This window comes from Paramisgurnus dabryanus, chromosome 2 (genome assembly GCF_030506205.2).
Source record: "Paramisgurnus dabryanus chromosome 2, PD_genome_1.1, whole genome shotgun sequence".
NCBI classification, from domain to species: domain Eukaryota; kingdom Metazoa; phylum Chordata; class Actinopteri; order Cypriniformes; family Cobitidae; genus Paramisgurnus; species Paramisgurnus dabryanus.
In genome coordinates this window covers 44,785,224-44,806,576 of record NC_133338.1, presented here as the reverse complement: position 1 = coordinate 44,806,576, position 21,353 = coordinate 44,785,224, and the positions used below count along the sequence as shown (strand labels likewise).

The 21,353-nt window shown below is 40.0% G+C and overlaps 1 protein-coding gene across 1 annotated transcript in view; it reads right to left on the bottom strand.

Annotated features, from left to right (window-relative positions):
• plcb3 (phospholipase C, beta 3 (phosphatidylinositol-specific)) overlaps window positions 1-20,222 on the bottom strand; it is a 65,041-nt gene extending 44,819 nt beyond the window's left edge. The window contains exons 1-2 of the mRNA XM_065289010.2: window positions 19,749-20,222; window positions 9,123-9,206 (exon numbers count right to left, since the gene is read on the bottom strand). Of these exons, the coding sequence (XP_065145082.1) occupies window positions 9,123-9,206; window positions 19,749-19,847 (183 nt within the window). The 5' untranslated portion in view covers window positions 19,848-20,222. The remainder of the gene's footprint in view (window positions 1-9,122; window positions 9,207-19,748) is intronic.
• Window positions 20,223-21,353: the final 1,131 nt, after the last annotated feature.

Genomic DNA, 21,353 nt, shown 5'->3' with positions numbered 1-21,353 from the left:
GTGCTTAATCCCAGCCTCAGTTCATTCAGAAATACCGGTGTGTTGGCAAAATCCATTAAAAGTATGACAAAAAAATGCTAATTTACAAGAAAACATCAGACGCACTTAAAGAGTTTTGAATCTGAGCTTTTACTTATATATTATTCACATATTTATTTAGTCATTACTATCAACTCAGAGCCACATAACCTAACATATGAAAGTAACATCCATCAAAAGTTACTCAAATGACTCCAGTGCGTTGTTATGCGTCTTCTAAAGCCAAATGTTCAAATATGGCGGCACATCGCTAAGGTTAAATCTCTTTGGTTCTTGAGTGTCTTGTAACTAGTTGTCCTATGCGTGTTTTGTCATGAGACCCGCCAGTGAGATTTAACATTATCGACATGCCTTCATATTTGAACACCACGCTGATTTGTGGCACAATGGTTATAGCACTGCAAAGGTCATGGGTTCAGTACCAGGGAACACAAAAGAAATAAGTCACTTTGGATAAAATTGTCTGATATGCGATGTATTCATGTACATTTATGCATTTGGCAAATACCTAAAGGCTGAAAATATAAATCATTTTATTATTTCACTTCTTACCAATGTATTGTTTTGATTCAGAACACACATATTTACCCATGAGTAATTTTGATTACTTTAATAATGATGTATTCACCATTTTAAGGCCAATATAACAAGATAAAATGACCATATTTTAATACATAATTATAGGTTTGTGTTCAACCGAAGAACTGTAATAATTCAGATAAAGTGTTTGACTTGAACGTATTACAAGATTTCAAGTGGCATTCATGTTTATAGCATAAACGGCGCTAGATATATGCCAAAAATTTTAACACTAAACAAATTTGAACAAACACTTAACCCAAAGTATGCACACTAATAACAGTTATCTTACAAAACACCACTAAAATGACAGATAGTGCTTAATGTGAACATTTGTACAGAGCCATCATCACTCCGAGCCATGTGTTCACTACTAAAGGCAGGAGGGAGAGAAAGATTCTTTCGGAGGGCACGCTATTGGTTTAGGGCACAGGGTGAGTTATGCCTGAAAACTACCCTCACAGTCTGAACGATTTCCTGTACCCTTTCCCACGCTTGCTGAAAGTGAGAGGGGGAAAGACGAAGCCAAAAGAAGTGAAAGGCATGAGAGGAAGAGAGATATTACGGAAAGAGATAGAGAGGAAGTGTCATCTCTCAGTTTACAATTAACGGATAAGTCAACGCCTTTCTGTTACTGGTTGATGACCACCAGCTGTCCGTGACAGAACATGAAGGGACTGAAGGAGAACAAGAAAAGGAGAGGAAAATAATAATGAGAGGAGGTAATAAGTACAACGGGCGAGGAGTGAAAGCAGACACGTGGGGAGCGAGTAAGAGGGGCGTAGCTGCAAAAATGAGTCTGTGGTCTAATGTAAACCAGAGCGAAGAAGCTAATGCAGTCTCAATGCCCCATCATTAACCATTAGCACTGGTGCAGATGGAGTCCTCATCCTGGGTTATCACCAAGAAATTTTGCTAATTGAAGAATGACAAACCCAAAAGTGCAGCCATCTCTCCGAGTGCAGGCCACAATCCGCTATTAGAGACAGAAAAACCAATGCACACAATCCCACATCTTTTAGTCAACCACAAATTTACTAAAAACCAGATCAGATGCATGTCTCATGGAGCCTTTTAATGTCAACGCTAATCTATTATTGATTCTGCATAATGGCATTGGTTTATGGCAATAGGCCTTTTGTTGGGCAGTTTGGGTGAAGTCGTTAATGGAGAATGTCATTGCTACATTATAGATAATCACATTTCTCTAACATGACTGCATGCTGATATCACCACACTTTGTCCCTTATCCGATTGCTTCCGTTATTATGTTAAGGAGGCTCTTAACTCAAATCTGCTGTCATAAAGTGGATATTTAAAACTTTAGCTTGTCAGTCTCGCAGGCTATGTTTACATGGGAACAATGTAGTAAAAATGGAAAAACTTTGCAGAGCTTAGAAAAATCTCACGTACACACGTCAGCACTGTTTTAAATATCCGCACTGACATGGATTCGTAAAAGTGATGTGCGGGTCAGTGTTTTTGCAACCCACGGGTCCCGCTTTTATTAAATATTTGGCCCGCCCCAACCCGCACATCGCCCTGTAAACTGGCAACTAAATATGCGAATGAACAATAAAAACCAGCATAGTCATATTAATATAGAGATAGGAAAATGATAAACATTTTCAACATTTACAAAGCAGCATTTGTATTTTCTATTTACAAATTCTCTACCTTAATTTCTCCCGCAGATTGTCTTTCATATTTTAATTCTCCGTTTGTTTTGCTGTTGTGGCTGGCAGCAGGAGCTACTTAGTGACATGACGCCAAAGGTTCAGGGATATCAAGTTACTTAGCGCAAGTTACGTTGCGGAAGTAGCGTTGCCACGTAGGCCTACGTAATTTAACCTTATCAAAGAACCTAATAAAATATGAAAAAATATATTCCCAAATATTTAATATATGCTACACTGAATTAGACGCATTTTGTTTTTAATGACCCGCCCCAACCCGCCCCGCAAAAATGTTACAATTTCTTTACCTGCCCCAAACCACGGGGTTACGAGACGACCCGCGCATCACTAATTCGTAATAACGACTGAAATCGCTGTATGATGATGCGTACCAGGGAAGTGGTTGTCAATGTTACTTTGTAAATATGCACTACAGTCCTGCACACATATGTATTCTACAGAGCGTATTAAAAAGACGACAAAGCATTGAACAGTTTTGCATAGATGGTAAAGCTATAAATCATAAAGCTATGATTTATAAATCATCTTTATAAAGGCCTCTCTTCAGACGAACCCAAGACTTGGGTTTAAGATTTGTCACTTCCTTAACCACTTTCAAGACATCTGTCATTTCTTTAATAGGCACCATCTGCTGGTTCCAGAAACCCATACGCAAGTTGCCGACTCCTTCAATAGCGGCCTTGACATGAGTTTGTTTGTATGCCTCCACATAGATATAACCCTTGACATGCTCGGGTGCAACCACAGATTTGATTTGAAGGGGAGTGTCTGTGCATTGATACGCAATGAATTTCCGCATGAGGGCGATGGCGGTTGCTCTCTCCTCCCCGATCTTACACTTAACAGTCCACAAATTGGGTGGCCATAGCGGCAAAAGTTTGTAAAAAGTTAGAAAAGCGTTAATAAACTTATGCTGCGTTTACACCAACCGCGGTAGAGGCGTGAAGCGCGAGTGATTTCAACGTTAAGTCAATGTGAAGACCCGTTGACGCACGTCAGGAGGTCCCGCGGCGCGGAAGAGGCGTTCGGCGCGGCGCGGAAGACTCGTTTCCTCCTCTTCGAGCTTCACGCGCGAAAGGCGGAAATTGAACGTTGTGCACGAATCGTGCTTTTTGTGCATCTTGCGGTTCACGCGAATTTGCGGCTGACGCCAGAGTTGAAATTTTTTTACTTTGGCAGAATTTCGCGCCGCGTTTACCAATCAGGAGCCTGCTTGCTGCTCTGGTGGCAGCCCCGCCCGGAGTCACTCATTCAACCAACGCTTGATATTGTCCATAAGCAGTCACCCGGAGCTATACGACACAAGTTCTTATTTCTATAGAGGAGACAGGAATAAAAAGGACCTCGCTTGGAAGAGTGTCAGTAAGGACATTGGGCAACCTGGTAATTGTAATACACACTTCATTTTTGAGTTACGTGACGTTTATCGACCGTTTATTTTCCCCCTGTAGTAAGGTTACCAAATAAAAACTGGTAATGCTCTCGATAAATGCACAATCAACAGCAGTCATTTTGCAAACAGACAACCGCATAGCACTTGCCCCTCCCACAAAAAGCGGAGTTTGCCTCTGATGAGCGTCAAATGCTTGCTTTTTCCGCGCATCAACTCTACACTCTACACGCGCGAATGCATCCAAATTGTTCAAGCGGCAAACCACGCGCGGTAGATGCGATTTTGACGCCCGAAACGCGGTTGGTGTAAACTCAGCATTAGTATCTTGAGCAGCACAAACAAAGTACATTAGGCCGGCGTTGATGTTTTGGTTATACTTGCACATACCTAGAGAGTAAATTAATGGTGCCATAGAATATAAAACTGTATTTACAGAGGCATAGATTAATAATAAGGGTTCTGTACATGGTAATGACATATTGTGAGCCTCAAACACGATTGTTTTCTCCACCTTATGTAAACCTCATGCATGCAAAAGATTGCTGGGAAACAGGCCAATCTCAACATAACATCAACTGTGACAATACATTTGTGATGTACGCCCTTAAATTACACTTAAAATGCATAAAATGCTAAAAGCAAAGTTTTGACTGCAGTTTTGATAAGATCCGCCGACTCTGTAGCCGTCTTTAAGAATCGACTAAAAACCCATCTCTTCTGCAAACACCTCACTTTCTAATGTCTTTTCTTATTTTTATATCTTTATCTTCTCTGTCATAAAAAACTTTTGGCTATGTATACTGTGTTACACATGATGACTTTTTCTAGTGCACTTATGTATTGCTGTTCTTGTGTTGCTCTAATTGCTTCTATTGTTACCTCATTTCATTTGTAAGTCGCTTGGGACAAAAGCGTCTGCTCAAAGACTAAATGTAAATGTATGGCCGGTTTTGTCCACGCTGAGCGCCGGCACTAGCAGTTTTTGATCAACTTTGGGCAAACCGCTTAGCTTGTCAATGTCACTTTTCACTCAGCCGTCCAATCACAGTGGAGAAAGAGTGAGACAAATATCACAACAACTGGTGCATTGCATAACGATTGATCAACAGATTAAAAGTATAAAATCGAACAAAACACCCAGCTGAAAAAAACCCTGGCAAGCGCCCACAATTGGAATCTACCAGGCGTTTTCAGCTGCATTTAAATGCTTTGGTGTACACCCCCTCTTAGGTTGAAGTTCTACTATTGACGTTATGGTTACGTGCAGATCCGTACTGAAAAACGCAAATAAACATACCACATCTCCTAGCATGTTTAAAACATAAAACACTACAATATACCAGCTTTCTTGTAAAAATTATTTAAATTACCAGCACAGATTACACAACACGTCTCCTTTGTTATAGACTTGCATTGCAACACCCATACACGCGAGAACACACAATGCTAGTGTATTTGTCTATAAGGAAGAAAACCAGACACACTTTCACACAGACAGGTTTTTTTTTTATCTATTTCTTTCCTGTTAAAAATGACTTTGCCTTTGAGGAAATTTAAAAAGAGCACCTATTGTCCGATTCACGTTTTTAAATTTCTTTTGGTGTGCAAGTGTGTATTAGTACATGTTAACGATATGCAAAAGGTACAAACCCCAAAGTAAACAATGAAGCGATTATTGTAATAAACCACCCAAACACATGGTATGATACTAAATACACAAAATAACGTTGTTTTTTAGTAATAAAAATAGGTCCTCTTTAAATGCTTTAATATGCCCCTCACACAGCTCTGTAAAGCAGACTGATAAATCTTTATTCATTCTGTTATGTTTACTCCATGGGCATATGTTTTTTTTTAATACAACTAACTCTATAAAACGCTTTTGACACTTTGAAGGTGTACCACAAAACCTTCAAGAAAAGCAAGCAGCTAAACTTGAAAACTAATTGGAACAATGGCAGATGGTCCTGCAACATAAAATGCACAGTGGCCAGTTGAGAAAGGTTGAAAAATGTGTTGCTAATCATTTCACTGTACGTACGGCTAAATGTGCGATGCTGTAACCAGATACTACATTTGCCTTGAAAATAGGACACGCATGCCAATACACCCACAAACACGGTATACAGTATAACAGAGCATTGTGAGAAACAGACATGCAAACATGCCCTGTCAATTTACTGGGCAGTGCAAGGACAATGTGTGTGTTTGTGTTTGTGCCACAACAGCAATAAAAACCCTTAGGAATAAAGTTAGAGTTCTGACAGCATAAGGGTGTGTTTTCCTGAATGCAGAACCTGTTTTACCGCATTGGGTGTGTGTCCCTGCAAATTTCACCCAAGTGTCATGTTTTTGTGCCTGAAGAAAGTAAGCTATATAAACCTGTGGGTGCAGATTTGGGTAAAAAAAATTTAGTTGGGTAATTTCGAAAAATGCCATTACAAACAAAAGAAAAACATGCCAATAACCAACGTGTGAGGACATTTTCTGTGGTTCAGACCTTTGGTTAAAAGGCTAAAAAAATGTTTTGCTTTCAAAAAAAAAAAAAAAAAATGTTTTACATCTACCATTCACAGGTTTGTGTGTGGGTTAAGTGCAAGGTATACTTTTTTCCATGTGTACGCATTTGTCTGGACAGCTTTCAAAGTACATTCAACCGCGGATATGCGAGGACGGCTGCGTTCAACGTGTACACAGTATAAATTATTTATTTTTCAAATAATTACACCAACTTACCAAGCCGCCACGACAGCACTGATTCGCGTCAATTATGGGACATTCAGTCGATGGGGTGGTACCCTCAAAGGTTCATTTTTGCACCTTTATGAGTATAAAACACATTGAAAAGGTACACAATAAATTCGAATAAATACAATACATTCTAACTGTGGTTCACACCAGACGCGAGTTCAACGATTTGCACAAATAGATTGCATACAAAGTCAATGCAAAGATGCGATCAGACGCGTCATTCGCATCGTCCCACACGAGGACGCTTCTGATTACATCTTTGAGAATGGCGCGATATGGGCGGCGTGTTTGCCGCAAAAACACGCGCTATTCGCATCAAACGCTTCTTCACCAAAGTTGAAAATATTTAACTCGAGCGAAAAATTCATATGACACGAAGTTAAATCCCACGAATAATCTTGAGCGAGTTAGGGCACACTCACATTATCCCAACCAAACCAAACCATGCCTGGGCGCGATTGCCACCCCTCCCTACTCCCCCAGGTGCACGCACTCACACTGTACTTCTTATCGATCCGAGTCCGGGCGCGCTTTCGTCATTAAGATGCGATTGTTTTGAAAAAGCAGGAAGTAAAGCGCTCTCTTAACACTGGAACCCACCGTAATGATAAGTCTGTGTTTTTTATTCGGAGTCGTTTGGTGTGCGATTACAGACAGCCCTCTCACATGTCATCATATTGCTTAGTTGATCCGTCACGTGCGCAGCTCGGACATTCACGTAACCCCGCTGCGCGCATCAAAAGGTTTTTACGGAGGCAGATGAAGGTGAGTGGTCGCGCAACTGACGTCGTCACCTTTTGAATCGCGCTCAGGCGCGATTCCGCTCACACCACAGCCTTCCGCGCCTGAGCCCAAGTGAACCGCGCTCCGGCCCACCTCTGCAACCCGGCCGCGGCGCGATTAAACAATCCGCGCCCGGGCGCGGAACGAAGCGATCACACTAGTCAAACAAACCAGGCTTTGGGGGTCAAACGCGCCCGAGCGCGGTTTGGTTTGGATAATGTGAGTGCGCCCTTATGCTACGTACACACCAAACGCAGGGCATCGCGTTCCTCGCTCAAGATTACTCGTGGGATTTCACTTTATGTCATGCAAATTTTTCACTCGAGTAGAATATTTTCAACTTGGCTGAAAACACGCGCTGAAAATGCGCCACCCATATCGCGTCATTCGCGTTTGATCGTGACTTTGCATTGACTTTGTATGTAATCTACTCATGCAAATCGTTGAACTCACAGTAACGCGATGCCCAGCGTTTGTTGTGTACGTAGCATAAGGTATTACAATGTACCAAAAAAGGTACAACATTGTATTATGTTTAGTATACCTGTAAAAATAGAAAATGAAACTTTAGGGTACCATCCCAGCAACAGAAAAATATGATTATCTTCTTGTGAAAACAAGTGTAAGAGTATAAGAGATGTGCACAGTGAAACAAGCCTGTGCGAGTAAATGTGTGCTCTCCAACATTAGGCTGTTTTATGACATAAACTGGATTCATGGAAGTGTGGCTGACTTTTAACAATCTTTTAGTACTTAGAAGGAGAAATAAAGGCGTGTGTTTGATAATGGCATTATTAAATATAATAATAGCGTCATTAAATATAAATGTGCGAGTAAGTTACTGAAGAGAGAGATGAGGTGGCCTCTTTACTATTAAATGAGAGGGATGGGCTCCCTAGGGCCAATGTTACCTCCGCCAAACAGGGTTACTGCATTTCCTGAGGCAAAAGTTGGCCTAGTGTCCTAATACTGTGCTTTTAACACGCTCTCACACACACGCGCCCCTTTGTCGTCTCAAATATGGCACTGAAAAGAAATTTCCGTCAGCTTCTTGCCGTGTGTTGTTCAGGGTGTAAATGCACAAGCACACATGTAGTGTTCTCCAAATAAAGCGCACAGCTTGTAAATAATTTGCCTTGGCAGATGACAAGAATTCGCTGCTAAGTTTGAGCGAGACTGACAGACACTCATGTCCCCAGACGGCAGAAAGTCCCATTTCCAAACCAGCTCGAGTCAAGCCTCATACCAAACATGCCGCACTGATCATAAGAGAAACGATAGACAACAACAGATCTGATTACTAAGAGAAAGAGAGAATGGCTGGGTGCCTTGATTAAATTTCACTGGCTAAAATTTGATTTGACTCATAAGCGCTCACATGATAAGCAAGTGGCTCGGTGGGTGACACAGGGAGAGAGAGAGGGAGAGAGAGAGAATGAGCAAGTGACAATAGATAAATAAAAAGTTGCAGAAGCAGCTAACTCGATTTGCGCATTTCCGATGAAAACGCCTGGGACATAAAACACACAATGCTTGGGGGCAAGAGTGGTGACAGGGTTTTGCAATCTAATTGTTAAGGTGCTCAGAGTGGTAAGCACATTGCTTTGCAGTTGCTAAGGTGTTCTGGGTTGTTGCTTTCTGGGCCAAGTCAAAATGTGGCACAGAATTTGCAGCCCATTTCTTTATACACCAAGCATTATCTAATAAAGCCACAAAGGCAGCCATAACATCATACAAGTTTGTAAGCAGAAATACGCTAAACTTTACTAAACACTACAAGACCTTACTTTATTAAACAGCTGCCATCTTATCTTATATGTGTTATATGTGCAGGCAATAGCTGGTAAATAAGGAAAAATGTAAATAGAGGAAGCACTGACCATTTTGGTCCCATCAGACCAGTACAGGAAGAATCCATCTGGGTCCACTTTGAGGGTGACAAGGGCCATTTGACTGTTGGTGTCCTAAACACACAAACAAACACAAAAGTGTCAGGATGCATTCAAGTTATACACATTTAAAATAAATCTATATGACTTGTTGTAGGAGACTGTAATATTTTAAATCATTAACTTATTGATTTGATTAGATTCGCATTCTGTATGTCATATGCATGAAAATCTATGGTGACCAACCATATGTCCAAAAATGTCCAGTTTACAACCAGAGCCCAACAAATAAAACGGTATATCCCACTATGCATTGTGCTCAACCTGAACTTTGGCCCTGTCCCAAATGGCACACTTCATGTGGCTTTTCGGTCTCATGGCCTTAAATTGCACATGTTTGCTTAGTATACGAGTCCGTAGGGTGTCCCATCTATCATTTCTACGCCCCGTAGTGTGCTCATCAGCGCCCCCTTTGCACCCTTGATTCGGTCTTCTGTGAAGCCCGCACTGCAGCAGGCTTCACGCACTTTATCAACCCAGAAGTTCTTGTGAAAGAGCAATCAGACCAATCACTGACCAATCAACTTCTTTTCATATTTCCGGCACGACGCTCAAGTCTGTCAGATAATATGACTTTGGTCCCCCATCGTGTCCTCGTGTCAAGGGTCCCTTAGGTCTGCATTACATGATGTCATCAAAGTGTGGACTCTGCGGAAGTCCACAAGTCCAGAGTGTGCCATTTGGGACAGGGTCGTTAATTTCCAACATGTTGAAGGCACAATATGTAGGATTTTTACCACTGAAGGTCGCTATTTCACAATAAGCTTAATGATGTTATGAAGGAGAGTGGAACGATGGGCTGTTTTTACCACTCAGAGATGTATGAAATTTGCTAATCATGTTCATGGATGAGGTAATGAATTAATTTGTTTACTTGTACATTTGATCACATTATTTTATGCCATCCTAATTAATTAGCTGCGTGGCACAACAGCTGCATGTTAGAACTGCCATAGCTTCTACAACCGGAAACTGAGGATAGCACGGATATTACATCACTAAAAGCAGGGCTCGCAAAAACGCTAGCACGACGTCCCGGGGCTATTGTGCTTTGCAGTCGGGCTATCAAAATGCATCCCCGCCCTGCCCGTCAGGCTACCTTGACTTATAGGGAGGAAAAATATATTTAAATGCTTATGCATTCTCTCACAGATTTGAATGGGTAATTGTGGTGTATGAAATTCAGGCGTCAGGTATTTAAATTGCGATTGAGTTTTACTTTTACTTTCACGATCACGTGAAGCCACAGTACAGGAAGCAATCCTTACTGATTTGTTGTGCAAAATCCTCCAACTTCGTCCTCTCAGTCATTACTATCCTCACTTAAGTGAAGTGAAAAACGAAAAAGTCTACAGTATTTGTGTAAAAACGTTCTTAAAGCGACAGTATCCCCTATTTTTCTGAGCGAAAAAAATGATCAAATTTGTAACTGGATGATCCAAACTGTGAGTTTTGTGACCCATTGAACCACTATTAAATTGTGAGTATATCTGGTGTGTAGATGAGCAGGAACAGTTGGTTTGCATCCAGTTTTTTTGTTTGTTAAAAAACAACAGCATCAAAACAACAACAATAATAGCAGATTAAACATTGCGGTTAGAGGCCCTATTGGCTTTGTATTGGCAAAATATGGCCAGTGGTAAAACTAATTGAGGAACCCTGTGCTATCCCCACAAAGTCAAGTGGCATTTTCTTATCTGTGACTTCAGTTAATATTTCAGATTCAGAATCTTAAGTTTATAGAAATTTCATTTCAGTTAGAAGCAAATATTTGTACTGATGATTGTAATTGTATGTGTTATTTGTGTTTTGATAAATGTTTTGTCTTAATTTTCTACATTTAAAGTAACATATTTTTTGTTCGGGCTACCAATAACTGAAACTAGCAGGGATTTTGAAATTTTGCGATACCTGAAAAGGGTGACAATTAGGAGACATTATTTAAAATAGGCATTTCTTTGGATTTACAAATCCTTGGGTTGGAACTAAACTCTGTAGTGCTCCGGCTACACTGAAAATTCTTTTAAGATCTCGAAAATGCACATATCAGACTAATCATTTTCACCTACTTACCACTTAATCTGATTTGCTTAGACAACCGGTTAAGAGCTAATCTCATCTCTAGTGTTGGGGTAAAGAGAATGACATGCGACTGCAGGTGTATAGACACAGACTTGTGGACTGCGAGCACAGATTTACAATACAGGTACTCTGTAAAAACTCCACCCAGGGTCAGGAGATACACACACACACACACACACACACACACACACACACACACACGCAGGCAGGTGCCTGCTAACTGTCTTTCTCTCTGTCTCTGTACTGTAAAGTACAATCAAATCATTTGCATGCTGACTGCTTGATGTTTGCATAAACAAAACAGTGTTGCGAGAAGACGACTGCTATATAAGCTTTATTTGAAACACCCATCCTGGAAGCATCTGTGTGCCACTCGATGACTTACCATGAAATGAACCGCAGAAAAAGTGAGAGGTGACAAACATGGAAAATAGAGGTAGCAGACGTAGGTGCCTATGTGTGTATTCGGCCCAGACTTATAAAACATTTATCTTGAATAACATCCATAGAGAAACACTAAACATTTTGTTACATTCAGATACATTTTATTTTATGAACCTACCGAATGTGAATGTTAAAAGTTTGTTTGTGTGTGTGTGTGGAGGGGAGTGACCTTCACCGTTTAAGAGTCTCATTTGTATGTGTGTGTGTCTTATAAACACTATCCAGCTTCTTTGAATGCCCACTGTTTTGTACACACACACACACACACACACACGCACGCACGCACGCACATGACACACTTCTGAATAAAGAACACTGAATAAAGACATTGAAAAAATAAATGTAACTAAATTACAGCTTTGTCTTTCTTCTTTAGACATAAAAGTACATTTCTGGTACTCTATAGGTTTGTGACATTTGTGCATGTTAGAGGACTTTAAACCATTATTTTGGTAAACCATTAAAGTGATCTGAAGCTTGTGGCCAGCACAGGACGTCTGCGTGTGGATTCTCACAAAAACACACACAGCCAATGCATGAACAATGTCAGCTATTTCAGTGCGTGAGTGTCATGCTCTCCTGGCTTTCAGCTGTATTTGGCTTGCAGTATTTACATGCTTTTACAGCCCTTACATAATACGCATACAAACTAGACACCCTTTAACACTTCAAAGTCTAGGAATACAGAAAAAGTCAAATCATTAATGAATACAATTTTGAAATGAGGTATCATTGAAACTTTTTAAACTTCCAGAATCCTTTACCTGACAAAAAAACGGATATTTGCACATGGGCAAAGAAAGTTGACATAAAGCATACGGTAATAATGATTGTTTTACTGCTGGGTGGGCCAGACCTTGCCAACTTTTCACTGGCATCACCAAAAACTTAAACATTCTGTATAGCAACAAATTTTATGCAAACCAGGACAGATAATGTGTGTCACCCTTAGTGAAAAATGTTTTGGCACATTTTGCATTTTTCAATACATTACAAAACATGTAACAAAATTTAGCAAAGTTAAATTTAAGATGAAGTGACACCAGAGACCTATCCCTACAGGGCAGATGGCAATTCCATCCAGGGTTGCCAAGTCTGCTGTTTTTTCTGTGGTATTAACATAATACATACACAGAGAGAGAGAGAGAAAAACAAATGTGTGTAATGCATTACAGTGTGTATGCATAACAGTGATAAAAGTAGTTTAGTTATGGCATATTAGAAGTTTTGGTATTTGCTATTCACTCATTTGATTTTATTTGCCATTAGGCTGGTTTTGTCATACAGATCTGGCAACCCTGATTCCATCGGCTGACTTGAAATTCTCTCATAGTGGCCCGGGGGCGTAGGGCCCATCTGTAAACACTACAGGGGGGTCTCCTGGACAGGGCTTATCCTAGTCCCAAACTAAAATGCATGTTTGAGCAACCTTAATTTAAAAACACTTATTTTAACATATATCAGTGCTATTGTTTTGTCTCAAGATGCACCCCATTATAGGGTTTGTTTGTAAAAACTACTTATAAATATCCTAAAATAACCAAGGCCTAGTCCTGGATTAATCTAAACCCGGGAAACCGCCCCCAAGCGCCATATCCCAGCTAAAACTAAATAGACTCATTAAACATTAAGAGCATTTTAAACAGAAACTAATTATTTGATGAAGATTATACACACAGCTTTTATGATTCATATTAATTGAAAAACTACAGGAAACATTAGGACTTCATTTCTCAACAATGTTGGATCACTTTAAATTATTTATTGAAGGCAGGAAAGCAAGAAAGAAAGATGAAAAAAAAATACAATGATGGAAATATGATGACAGACAGTACAGAACAAAAGGGGAAGAGGTTTTCTGATGCCCCACTGATGCAAGACTGATTTACAGCAACCTTTACAGCAAACCAAATGACTCACATGCACAAAGGTCTCCTTCCTGAACAAGAGGGCAAAGCCCAAGGAGAGGAAGGGCTGGAGGGAGGGAGCAGAGGTCAAACACACCCATATGTGAACTGTGGGTTATCAGCAATCATACTGCTGAAGTGGCCACTAACATCTCTGTCTCTTATGTTCTCCTCTGTCCTGTCCTTACTGACGTGTGCTGGGGCTTGTTTCTCATTGAGGCGAGACTCTATTAGCAGTGTGGCAAGAGTCAACAAACTCTGCGGAGCGACACCTGAATGACTGTTTCCCACATAAACTTTTCTAGGAACACGTCACTGATATGATCTTACCTAATCTGCAAATACAAGTGAAAAGTTTGCAGATACTAAACTTTGTTGTATTTGTCCTTCATTGCCACGCATCTTCCCAAATCCTTAAATTGTTTTTGGTATTAAACTAAATTGATAAATACGATCATGAGGTTGGTTCAGTTCTGCAAACAAACCACATTAATTGCTACCATTGTGTGTATGTTTAACATGCCCGTGTGTATGACAAACATTGAATAGAAATGAAAGAAATGAAGAATAAGATGAACACAAGTTTGCCTTTGAGAAAAATAAAAGTGAGAAGGTGAGAAACATGGCAAACAACTTAAGTGTTCAAACAGGTTTTAGGACATGGTAATGCATTTGATGTTCTACAGCATTCTCTGGAAATCTTCTTGTACGCCTGCGTAGAATTGGCACGGGTCTCTCACTGCAAGCAATTTTTTTCACCCACTTCACTATATGCTTGACAAAAACCTTGACAGGTATCACAAACAAGCCTTGGCAAAATCTGCGCTCTCAGATTTCAGCAGAATTGAAAAGCACTTGAGTCTCTGTACACAAACACAGACGGTTAGGCAGTGCCGTACTCTTGTGTACATATGCACGCCAGACATGACCAAACATGCAAACCTCTCTCCTTCATCTAAGTCAAATAAAGTCTCTTAAGGTAAACAAAATCAAAACACTATTTATGTAAGACTTATTATAGTCTAAATAATAATAATGCAGGTACCCAGAAACACGTTACCATATGACAAATCTAGACACACAAATTGCAAGTCTGGTAATCGGAGCATAAAAAAGATGAAAAGAGAGAAAGCAGGGGGAAGTGGAGACAGCACGTAGGCTGTCAGAAAAACAAGTAGACTTTTCTAGTTCATCAGTGTTTCTGTCTTTTTGGGTTTCCTGTGATTTTCTCTTCCCTGCCAACATAGTCCCTCATTTCTCTATGCCTCAGAGTCCCTGGCGTCGCTTCTTAGTACTTTCCTCCATGTGCTATCTCCTTGTTTGGCCTCTGCGTGTGAAACCTCCCTCCGCTCAAGCACAGTTGCCCTTCCCTTCATTCTCTCTCAGAATGAGACTCCTACACCAGCCAGTTTCCTAAACCCCATCACCTTGTGCTTTCTTTGCTACGGTTTCATACAGTTCACACGCTAAATCACAAGCCTAAACACTTCCTTTTGTATTCCCTCAGAGAAAGAGGAATATTTTAGTCACTGTGAATCCGGTTTGTTTGGACAGCGGGCATGTTCATTCCAAACCTCCTTACTGGGTTTAAAGAACAACATTAATATTCTGGTTCAATGCTTAACAATGATTATGCACAAGAGACAGCAACTTATTTTCACTCTCACCTGTGTGCAGAATATCTATTATTGTATTGCGTATTGGGTGTACTTTTACCTCCCCATGGCTCTGAATGATTCCCATAACCACGACCCTCATCAAATGGAATTTGTAGGATAAATTCGCAAAGCTAGCTGATGTGCTCAAGGGAACCAATGATCCATATTTGAAGATGGACACGTGGAAAAGTTTTAGGAGTGACTTTATTTAATACCAGAGTAAATCATGTGTAAATTTCACTCCAGAATATCCAAAGTGATAACTATTGCAATGTTTTATTGTGCTGCAGATGTAAGCAACAAAAACAAACTTATTGCATGTGCCCACCAAAAGCGAAGTTAACATGTGCATTGGTCTAGATTATTTGTTTTTAGCATCAGACGCACAAATAAAAACAATGCTCTGCTCCATTTTCTAATATAAGCAGACATGTCAAACCTGATATGTCAATAAGCTCTTCGGTAATTGGCCTGCGTGAAAATTTGACGCTCGAGTGGAAATTTTTGGCAAGAAGATGTATCGGCCAATTCGCATTGTTTATGTTGCTTGACGCAAATTCATGTCTATTTGCTGCTTTACATTTGTCAATGCATGATGTAATCTACTCCCACAAATAATTAAATTCTGTTGTGTGTGCAACTGTGCATACCAAACCTTTTGCATTAGCTATTTAAAGTAATATTTGCGACCGCATGAAGATGCGAGTATCTGCAAATTCGCATTGTTCACATCACTCGATGCAAACTCATGTTGATTTGCATCTGTGCATTGACAATGCATGTAATCTACTCCGGCAAATAATTAAATTAGGTTTGGTATGCACAGTTGCACACACAACAGTTTGCATTAGCTATTTAAAGTAATATTTGCGACCGCATGAAGATGCGAGTATCTGCAAATTCGCATTGTTCACATCACTCGATGCAAACTCATGTTGATTTGCATCTGTGCATTGACAATGCATGTAATCTACTCCGGCAAATAATTAAATTAGGTTTGGTATGCACAGTTGCACACACACCATAACAGTTCGCGTTAGCTATTTGAAGTAATATTTGCGGCTGCATGAAGATGCGAGTATCGGCAAATTTCGCATTGTTTATGTCGCTCTACGCAAATTCATGTCTATTTGCTGCTTTACATTTGTCAATGCATGATGTAATCTACTCCCACAAATAATTAAATTAGGTTTGGTATGCACAGTTGCACACACAACAGTTTGCATTAGCTATTTAAAGTAATATTTGCGACCGCATGAAGATGCGAGTATCTGCAAATTCGCATTGTTCACATCACTCGATGCAAACTCATGTCGATTTGCATCTGTGCATTGACAATGCATGTAATCTACTCCAGCAAATAATTAAATTAGCGTTTGGTATGCACACACCATAACAGTTTGCGTTAGCTATTTGAAGTAATATTTGCAGCTGCATGAAGATGCGAGTATCGGCAAATTTGCATTGTTTATGTCGCTTGACGCAAATTCATGTCTATTTGCTGCTTTACATTTGTCAATGCATGTAATCTACTCCCACAAATAATTACATTAGGTTTGGTATGCACAGTTGCACACACATCATAACAGTTTGCATTAGTTTTTAAAGTAATATTTGCGATTGCATGAAGACGCGAGTATCGGCAAATTCGCATTGTTCACAACACTCGACGCAAACTCATGTCAATTTGCATCTGTGCATTGACAATGCATGTAATCTACTCCAGCAAATAATTAAATTAGTGTTTGGTATGCACACACCATAACAGTTTGCGTAAGCTATTTGAAGTAATATTTGCAATTGCACGAAGATGTGAGTATCTGCAAATTCGCATTGTTCACGCCACTCGATGCAAATTCATGTCTATTTGCTGCTTTACATTTGTCAATGCATGTAATCTACTCCCACAAATAATTAAATTAGGTTTGGTATGCACAGTTGAACACACACCATAACAGTTTGCGTTAGCTATTTGAAGTAATATTTGCGGCTGCATGAAGATGCGAGTATCTGCAAATTCGCATTGTTCATCATGTCGCTCGACACAAATTTATGTCTATTTGCTGCTTTACATTTGTCAATGCATGTAATCTACTCCCACAAATAATTAAATTAGGTTTGGTATGCAAACACACCATAACAGTTTGCGTTAGCTATTTGAAGTAATATTTGCCGCTGCATGAAAAAGCGAGTATCTGCAAATTCGCATTGTTCACGCAACTCGACGCAAAATGTCGTTTTGCGTCTGTTCATTCACTTTGCATGTAATCTACTCTCGCAAATAATTACATTCACTTGTGGTATGCACACACCATCACAATTTGCATTAGTTATTTAAAGTAATATTTGCAGCTGCATGAAAAAGCGAGTATCTGCAAATTCGCATTGTTCACGCAACTCGACGCAAACTCATGTCGACTTGCGTCTATACATTGACTTTGCATGTAATCTACTCTCGCAAATAATTACGCTCACTTGTGGTATGCACACACCATAACAATTTGCGTTAGATGTTTTGAAATAATATTTGCGACTGCAAACATGTTGTTTTGACTTTTGTATAAACTGTATGTACATTAAACAGTAAGCTATTGCAGTCTGGCAAATAACCAGACCCCTTACAGAATGATATTAAGCAATCGGAAAAGGAAATGACAGTGGTGTTTAGCTGTGGTATTACCCTAACCAATGTTAACATGGTCTTGATGGAGGTTTTGATTAAGTTTCGCTGCAGTCCAAAATGAATCAGGATCTAAGTGGTGTTTTGGGAATGAGCTTGTTGGATGTATTACATTTTTACAGACATAGCTCACACATGTTTATTTTGAGAATTGGTTAATGCGTTATGGATCGTTCAACACATCAGCAGACACAATTGTTTTACTTCAGCATTGTTTAGAGAGCACAGGTTATCAGTACATAAATGGGGAGGGGGGAGTAAAGATGAGAGATGAAGAGAGAGGAGGTCAATCGACCTTTTCTATTGATGTCTGGCATTCAGCTCTGGGTGGATGTCAAAACTAAGCCTTTTGTCGTTCCATAACCTCAATGCATGCCATCAGGGACACAGCCACATAGTCCGGACATTAAGCCATGCAAGGCACAAGAGTGACAAACTGTTATTATTTTACAAAACAGGATAGCTACAATGTCACAAACTTAGCTCACGGCCAATCCTTAACATGACGTAATTATATGTATTGTGAGACTGCTTGCACAGCTTGAATGCTTTTATCTACATCAGTGAATGTTATTTAAAGACCTTTCAGAATGCACTATGACATCACAAGCACCGTGCACTTTTCATCTCAAAGGTACAAAGGGACAAGACAGCTTTGCTCTTTTACATAACTTAAACTGATTGCGGCCGATAAACCACCATTTCATTAACTGCAGACCTTTAAACCCCATTAAAGTTAAATACAGCTATTTATTTATTATTTATCAATGCCTTTAAGGACATACCTCCATTGTCAGTGCAACAACAAAGTGTTTTCTGAACAACAGTCTGTCTGGTTCTCGAATATTGATAGGTTAATAATTTTTATGTTTTCCCTCAAAGTAATGTGCACAGCATTAGTTTGAAAGAAACCGTGATTTGGCTGTTTTATAAACCTTTGAATTTGTTAAGGACAACAAGTAAAATCCTCACAAGTTGGTTGTCATTTTATGATGTTAGTGAGGACGTTTGGCCCTATAGCTAAAACTGTACATCAAGATGTCAACGTTGACCCAACGACAAACCAATTTATAGCCTACTTTAGTTAATTATTAATGGGTAAAACCATGGCGTGTATCAGGTCTAACAGGCCAACTTTCCCTTAGGCAACTCAATCCTGCTCTTATCGTGTGGTGTTTGCTCTTTAAGTTCTAGTTAGGAGCAGTGGGGAACAACTTAAGCAAATAATGAAAAAGAGGTGAAGATTTTCTCTCCGTAATCCGACATGATTACAACAACTGTAAAGGCTGTCCAATGCGAGATTTGAAACACGATCCGTACACAGGCCCTTGTTGCCAGGAGAGCAACTACGCGGAAGAATTCACATGAGATGGTGATTTTTTTTGTAAACATATGTACTTGTGTTGGCATTAAACGCCACTGCGTAAGGAACAAGCATTGCGCGCTCACATTTTGCGTAATATCTTGAAAGCAAAGTTCGCGTTTCCAGTAAAAAGTGAGTAAAACAAGTTAAAAGTTCTTCGGTTTACATGATATTTACTTAGTTATGTTAAGTTTTCATGTTTAAATATGGAGACAACTAAAGAAGTCGTGAATGAAACACAAAAGTGTGCACTTTTCCGAGTTTCGTGCTCTTTCAATAACTCTGCTCTACTGAACGTGTTTATTAACTCATGATCTGTCGGAGTGTCAGATGTTACCCCCTTAATTACTTCAACATGTAACACAAGCCGACAACCACGCCAAATAAAATCTGAAACGCGCTCTCCGCACGCGATCTTCTTACCTCGTCCCATTTGATAAACTTGCTCCCCTCTTTAAGCATCTCGTGGACGGACACCGGTTTGAGCTGTAACGCGTGTACTCCCGGTTTTGCCCCGGCCATGCTTGCTGAATCGACGGGTGGCGACGCCTCTGCTCTCGGTTGGAAGTCTCTGACCTTCAGTGGCCGGATCCCTTAATGAGACGGTCAGAACCGGACCCAAAGTCTCGAGTCCCGGCTGGCTCAGCGCACGCGAGCCCGACTGTCAACGCATTCACGAGCGCAGTTTATGAGTTTGGCGATTGTTTATTCATTTAAGCCCTTATCGTGGACTTGAATTGATATTTTCCTTCCTGTTCTTCCATCCGCTTGGTAAGGATGAGATTTCAGCTCATGAGAAACTTCCAGTTGACTTTGGTCCCCGCTGGAATTCCCTCCTCTTTTCCTTCATGTTTTCTCCGAAATAAATGGGAGAGAGGGAGAGCGAGAAGGACAGGGTAGGAGAGAGAGAGAGAAAGAAGGAGGGAATAAGGAAGTGAAGAAAAAAACAGATGAGGGAGTGTTTTATTATACTCTTTGTTTGTATGTTTTCCGTTGTCATTCCATTCGTTGAGATACATGTTGCTGGTAGGATAAACCTTATATGACACACAAATGTCTTATAGATTTTACAGTATGTTGCAATCACAATATGTATGTGTCAAAGACTGAACAAATGCAGGAGTTTTCCTAACAAAACTAGGAGTAATAAGAGTCAACTATAGGGAGTTGTAATGATCGTTTTGTATTAAACCTCAAGCATGACAGAGAGGTAAAATGTTTTGTAATACTGTACATGATACAGGATAGATAAAGTCTTTTTAAAGCAAGTCTTGCAATGTTGGAAAGTTTGCCCCTTTTTCTCCTCATTCCTGAGCAGGTGTTCTCTTCCCAGATCAAAATACACTGGAACTCTCATAGGACAAAAAAAAAAAGAAAAGCACACGGGTGGTAATACAATGACCCTTCAACGGGGCCAACAACAATTTTTATTACTTTCAGGGACACACACACACGCACATTTTCAATGTCAAAGTCAAGCTCAGCACGTCCTCTCATTTTGTGCTCTGAAAGTGTCTTACAGCTGTGACTGTGATGAATGAGATTTGTGAACTCAGGAGGGCATGTAACTTAGGCTGGAACAGAAAGCTTAAAAAATAACCACTGCAATGTATTAAAGAGAAAAGTGAGAAAGTAGAGAAGGTAAGGGGCTGGAGAGACTGAAACTGAGATAACAGAGAGGTCTCTCTCTCTCCAAGTCACTCTAATCAGAGACTATTTTTGACTGAAAGCCAAGCACTCACAAAGACACATTGTATTTCAGCACACAGACACATGTTAACATATACACACACAAGTTTAAACATAACACAATTAATTAGAAATAAGCCATTGTAAGATTGCATCTGAACTTTCTGCACAGTTCATTACTCTGTTCTTTGCTCTGTGCCTCATTCTGCTTTACCTAATGGGAAATCCCTGACACAGTAGCGGCACAGCCTGATCACGTTACTTTTAGATAGCAGAAATGTTTGCCAAAAGCTCTGAAACCTCTTCAAAAGCTTCTTTGTTAAAACCACAGGCAGGGAG